The sequence below is a fragment of the Macrobrachium rosenbergii genome, chromosome 54, assembly GCF_040412425.1.
Source record: "Macrobrachium rosenbergii isolate ZJJX-2024 chromosome 54, ASM4041242v1, whole genome shotgun sequence".
Lineage (NCBI taxonomy): Eukaryota > Metazoa > Arthropoda > Malacostraca > Decapoda > Palaemonidae > Macrobrachium > Macrobrachium rosenbergii.
Genome location: NC_089794.1, coordinates 13,363,617 through 13,370,102, shown reverse-complemented (window position 1 = coordinate 13,370,102; position 6,486 = coordinate 13,363,617). Strand labels below are relative to the sequence as shown.

The following is a 6,486-nucleotide window of genomic DNA, read 5'->3' as shown; positions in this document are numbered from 1 at the left end:
ATCCTTGACCCATAGATCTGATTCGATACTTTTATGGAAACTAAGATTTTGCAACATTAAACTCTTCAGGAGAGGGAATCTGTCTAGAACTGAATACTAAGGAACAGGAATATAAAGAAATGTGTCTTAATATTGCAAGTTAATACGACAAGGAAAGCTCTACGCTGTTTATTTGTTTTTGTAATGGTCTCACCTGCGTCAGAACCACGAAATCTGCGGATACATCAATTAACCTGAAGGTTAGAGAACACAGCTGTTTGTCGAAGGGATACCTCTGTAGCTGAAACTGACAGGTGAAACCAATAGTGTGCACCTCAAACAGGTACATTGTGTTGTCTGAGCCCAGGTAAATTTCGTCTGAAACAAAGGATGTAGTTAAAATCTAGACTATGATTAACTGGGGAGTCTGCTGATGCTGTTTTCAGTAAGTGTTATTAACTCTTTTTCCTTTGGTTGTTTTGATCTTTTGCGTTTTTCTGGTGAAAAATAAACATAAAGTAAGATGGTTTAATACAGAGAGAGAGCGCGAGTATGTCTGGTAATGTATTACGGAACTGCTAAATAGACTAAATGTACCCAACGGTAAAATATACCCAATGGGCAAATTTTACCCAATACACATGTAACCCGTAGACAAAAATTGATGTACCCAATATATCAGATATATCATTTAAAATGTTGATGTATATCCTGTAGATATAATATCAAATATATATTGATGTACCACATTGGGAAATATTGGTATATGAGATTTAACTGTACCACGGTTCCTGGAAAAGACTTGGGAAATATTGGTATATGAGAATATTATTATTATTATTATTATTATTATTATTATTATTATTATTATTATTATTATTATTATTATTATTATTATTATTACCCAAAATATACAAGTAGTCATATGAAACAAGCCTGAAAGGCCATTAACTTGCTAAATAAGTACCCGCAGACAGAATAACAAAACAGAAAAGAAGCATCCAAACTTTGATTAGTAAACAGACATTTAGATATAAAATCAGTAAACACATATGTAGATATATACATGAAAAAGCAACAGTATCAGTTAGAAATGCGGTGAAAATAAATTACTTGACAAAAGCAATTTTCGGGACATCAGAGAGACAAGCCACTCCACAGGCAAGAAAAAAGACTGAAGGTGCTCCACTAAATGCATTCCCACTGCTTGACCTGCTGCAGATCCCTACCTTCATGAACTCTTGTCTCGTCGTCTGGTATGGGATTACCCTCCCTCTCGACCATTAAAGTTTTTGACCTTGGGTTCAGGTCAGCCAGACTTCTGGAGCCGTCGCCAATCTGCAAGGTGGGCTGCCAGACGCTCTCAGGGTCCTGCACCTTGTTAGCCTTAGTGTTCGTCCTCAGGTTCTTCATTCTGAGCCTCCGGTCAATCCAACGCAGCTCCATTATAACGTCAAGGGCCATTCGGAAGCCCAATATGTTTATCTCCCTGACAGAGGTGATTCCTATGAAGAATTTGATGGCCAGAGGCTCTTCCCCAGTTGTGGGTGGAGGTAGCTGTGTGGAGTAGCCCACAGGAATCATGATGATGTTGCAGTCCAGCTCGTCACTCTTGTCTGGGCAGTCTATGGTCATGTCGCATCTTTGCGGTTTCATTATGCACATGCCGTCGTCGCAGGTGTATTCAGTGGAGTTACACGCGGTTATTAACACTTCCACCTGTATAGATTTTAAGAACAGTCTTAGCAAATAATATTTCCCAGAAAATCAAGGTTGTCAAAGGGGAATGAAACGTCAAATTAAGGGCAGTAATTGCACAGTGAAGGTTTTGAAAGACCTAAGTAACTTTACCAAAAGCTAGATTTTTACAAAATTTCTCAGAATCTCTAAAGGTAATCAGATTACACTAATAGTCAGTTATAATGAAAATATGATTGGATTATTTTGCTTGCAAAATTGCAATCGTGCTGCAGCTAGATCATTTTCCCTGTCAAATGATAATTATGCTATGACTAAATTACGTTTCGTGGCAATTGTCACTTATTTCACAACTAAACCACTTTTTTTTTTTGCCAACTGTCGCTTATAATGAAATGACTTTTCTCGCCAAGTTATACTTACCGGGTTCACTTTACATTTGTCACCAGTAATGTTCCATTTCTTGACCCCAACTGGGTATTCGTCTTCCATAGAGATTTCCATTTCACCATGGAGTTCCTCGTCAATGCGACTACTAAGCCTCCAGGACATGGAAGCGTTGTTCCAGTAGATGCTGGTGTAGAACATCCCGTCGAAGAGAGGCTTTTTGCTCTTGTAGCCTGATATAGTCATTTGTCTGTCGAGGAGAGTGTCCTTGCAGAGCCCCCTGACGGTGAAGGAAGCCACGCCCGTGAAATTGCACAGAGGACACGTCAGGTACTCACAGTTGGTAGCAAACCAGACGTAGGGGAAGACCTCTCCGCCTACTGTCAGGCACTTCTTGTCCTCCTGCACGTTTTCGTAACCCGGAGCGAAGTTGGTGTAGGTGATTTCCGCATTATCGGAGAACCGGTACCATTTTCCCGTGTCGAGTTTTCCATACCCGCCCACCCAGTAGAGCGACCCGTAAGCGTCGACGCATTCTTTGTCGAACATGATGACAGCATCGTACATCTCCGTGTTCTCGGCGTGCGTGTCTGGAATGGCCAAGTCGCTCTTCATCCTCCAGCAGGCGTCTCTGGCAGTTCTGAAAATCCTCTTTTCCGGCAGCATAACCAGAGTCTCCTTTTCCTTCTTGCATATCTCTGGCAGGGGGATCCCTGATATTTCGGTTGACCCGCGCACCACGAAACTGCTCATGTTTTGGAAGGAAAGCAGGGGTTTGACGTCAGCAAACGGAAGCTTACAGCTCACATACATCTTCAGATAGGAAGGGTCAAGAGCTTTAGAAAACAGCTGGAAATGGGCGATGTGCCCGTGGATGGACTGTCGCACGTTCAGGCCACCTTCCAGGGAGTCCAGTTCCTGGGCTATAACCATCCGGCCGCCCCCAAGAATTCGAAGTGGTCCCGTACCAGTGTCAGGCACTGGTCTATCGAAAAACTTAAAAAAAAAAAAAAAAAAGGGTAAGGACTCATTTTCGGCAGCTCCTCACAGGACTTGTTTTTAACTAACTTCAAGTTAAGCATAAATACCTGTTAGTTCTTGAAATTGATATTATATTTTTTCATTCTTACACAAGGCACCTTGTACCTGCAACATTTGTAACATTTATTATGGCCAGAAACAAAACCTAAAAACCTAACTGATTTAAACTTAATATACTAAATAACGTACAGCAAATCACTTAACATCTATAAAAAAATGCTTTATAGAATAAAATGATGCAATTTTTACATCTGTAAAATACTGCTTTACAGAATAAAATTATGCAATTTTTACATATATAAAAACTGCTTTGTAGAATAAAATTATGCAATATTTACATCTGTAAAAAACTGCTTTATAGAATAAAATTATGCAATTTTTACTTCTATAAAAAACTGCTTTAAGGAATAAAAGATGCAATTATTACACTCCACAATATCCTACCTCCCTTCTGAACCACAGTAGTGTTTATATTTAATATGGAGGTCCCTTAAATTTTTATGGAACTGGTAATATGTTCACTGTAGCATACTAAGGGGCTCACAAATAATTTATAAACTGCTAAAAGGAGTAAAGTCGAGAAGAATATTTGCTGTATGAAGGTATATATATATATATAGATATATATATATATATATATATATATATATATATATATATATATATATATATATATATATATATATATATATATTATGTACATCATATATTTTGACTATTTATATTCTGTTTTTTTTATTTTATTACTATCACGGCAAGTTATTCAACTTATACTCCATTTTACAATTTCATAACAAGTCCAATTATCGACATGACATTATTTTGATCTGAGAGGTTTGCTCCAGTTTTCACAGAAGAACCTTCATATAATCTACAGATTTAACTGATCATAACTCAGTGTGTTAATTATCTCATTAAAAAAATCTGATTACTTTCTTTTCACAGCTCGACTCAAACTTCCAACTGTAAAGACAATGTAAACTGTTTAAAGATAAAAAAATAAAAACCGTAAGGGGTGGTGTCATCAGCGCACCTCATGTGAGGTGCACTGTGAGCATCGCTAAAGGTTGTTTGCGGCGTCTCTTCGCCCCTAGCTTCACCCACTTTGTTCCTTTCTTCCATCTTGCTGTCCAACCACTCCTACACCCTGTTTTCACCTGAAGCACTGATTGGCTGAAGGGGCCCCAGTGCTTGGCCTTGTAGCCAAATTTTCATAAATATATCAGTAAAAATGGACAAGAAACTGTTAAGGAGATAACGGCACTCACAATATCATCGTAAGCCAAGTAATAGCGGTGATTCTTAAGGTTGACCGAGAAACAGACGTGATGCCAAGATCGAACCCTGACAGGGACGTTGATGATAAACTTGACACGCGCTTGGCAACACTCAAATTCGATGAACTGGCCGGTCAACTTGAGCCCTGGAATCGGAACAGTGAGGTTTACTGCATAATACTCAAGTATCTTTGGCGAATCACTATGCTGTGACCGGAAGTAATCAAGTAAGAATCCAGTTATGTGTAAAGGCAATTCTGTATTTATCAAAATACAAAAATTATTACAAATAAGAGCTTTCGACCGATTGCAAGACAGTCCTTTTCTGGTGTCTGAAAGGACCGTCGTGCAAAAGGTCGAAAGCGCTTTATTTTAATGATTTTTTTAGGGGGGGGTGGATAAATACAGAATTCCTCACATACATAAATGTGGATTCTTGCTTAATACTTGCGTATAAATGGCAAAGGATGATTAGAGTTTCAAGTATATAGTTTTGCATGTTTGCCAAAATATGATTAGTCTATAGTATATTCTACATGTATAATGTACTTTATTTCAGCTTATGGCATTATGCAGATACAAAATTCACTATAAAATACAAAAACAACATGAATGACTGATATAACCTTAAAATAATCTCCGTATGATTACAGTTATTCTAAAAAAATTGTTTTGTAGCTAATTGTAAGTGAAAATCTTAGGTATTGGTAGTAATTAGATTTGCATGTCAAAAAAGCTTACTTTGCTACAAATGACACCTCACTGGGTTTTATTGGGAACTGGCAATAAAAATAAAGTAATTAAGAAAAAATTAGATTTGCATGTCATAAGAAAAAGCTAACATTATTTGGCAACACAGAATAACTTACCAATGACAATCTCGTTGTCGTCACAATTGGGTTATTATTAGCATGAACAGTGAAACATCTCAGCTGTGAAAGAAAAAAAACAGAAATGATTAAATGCGTATATTCTCTCTCTCTCTCTCTCTCTCTTAGAAAGATACTGGGTAATTAATAAACTTGATGAAAACAAGTTGTGATTTAAGGCAACGTAAACAAAGCACTTCCAAAATGCATGAAAAACAAACACGTAGGATTTTAAGTCAGGAAAAAAAATTATTTCATGATAGCAGAAGAGATAAATGAACCTTGTAAATTAGAAGTAATTGTTTTCCAAATAAATTGAAGAAATAAGATAAAGGAAAAAAAGGATTTTGCAAATAAATAAATTAGAAATATCTTTGTTTCGCTTTTATATACATTAGCGAAGGCCATGAGCGAGGCTAAGAATAAATTTATCTTTGTATTGATTTTTTTTTTTTTTTTTGGCTGTTTGTCTTCTTTCCCCTCTGCTGGATGTTTTTACCTTTTTGCACGGGATGTTTCAGGAACAAGAGCGACGTGTTGGCATAAGGCCACCATAATCCTCAATACCAACAACAACTGTGACATATTAGAAAAACTACTAGAAATGATTATAGTTACATTTTAAGGTAAATATCTCTCTCTCTCTCTCTCTCTCTCTCTCTCTGCAGTGAAGTGCATTTAGTTTATACATGAACTCATCTCTTTCCCATATTCTGAAAATATTACATCAAAATTATTACTAACCTCTCTCTCACTCTCTCCCTGAAAGACTTAGCTTGTACTTAAACTCATCTTTTTCATCTCATTCTGAAAGTGTTACAGAAATTATTAATCTCATCTCTCTCTCTCTCTCTCTCTCTCTCTCTCTCTCTCTCTCTCTCTCTCTCTCTCTCTCTCTCTCTCTCTCTCGAAGTGGAGAAGAGATCTTTTCATCTCATTTGAAAGTGTTACATCGAAATTATTCTCTCTCTCTCTCTCTCTCTCTCTCTCTCTCTCTCTCTCTCTCTCTCTCTCTCTCTCTCTTTGCTTTCAAAGTTGTTATATTTTACCCAAATTGTATCCCCTTAAAACAGCCATCAATCTGGAATGAATTTGCCCTTTTTGGTTCCCTCCCTTGAAAAATTCAATTGAATATCAAAATCCTTACCTCTGTCAGTTCCGGTATGGCGTTGATGCTTATGTCAAGCATAGATTCATCCGTTGCCTTTTCGTCCGCTTGGAAAAGCACCCTGGTA

General features: G+C 37.3%; 1 protein-coding gene across 1 annotated transcript in view; it reads right to left on the bottom strand.

The window, feature by feature from the left end:
- The window catches only part of LOC136834760 (uncharacterized), a 9,783-nt gene extending 4,469 nt beyond the window's left edge, over positions 1-5,314 (bottom strand). Inside the window, exons 1-5 of the mRNA XM_067097371.1 lie at positions 5,252-5,314; positions 4,374-4,528; positions 2,101-3,060; positions 1,209-1,698; positions 194-357 (exon numbers count right to left, since the gene is read on the bottom strand). Of these exons, the coding sequence (XP_066953472.1) occupies positions 194-357; positions 1,209-1,698; positions 2,101-2,997 (1,551 nt within the window). The 5' untranslated portion in view covers positions 2,998-3,060; positions 4,374-4,528; positions 5,252-5,314. The remainder of the gene's footprint in view (positions 1-193; positions 358-1,208; positions 1,699-2,100; positions 3,061-4,373; positions 4,529-5,251) is intronic.
- Between the last annotated feature and the right edge of the window lie 1,172 nt (positions 5,315-6,486).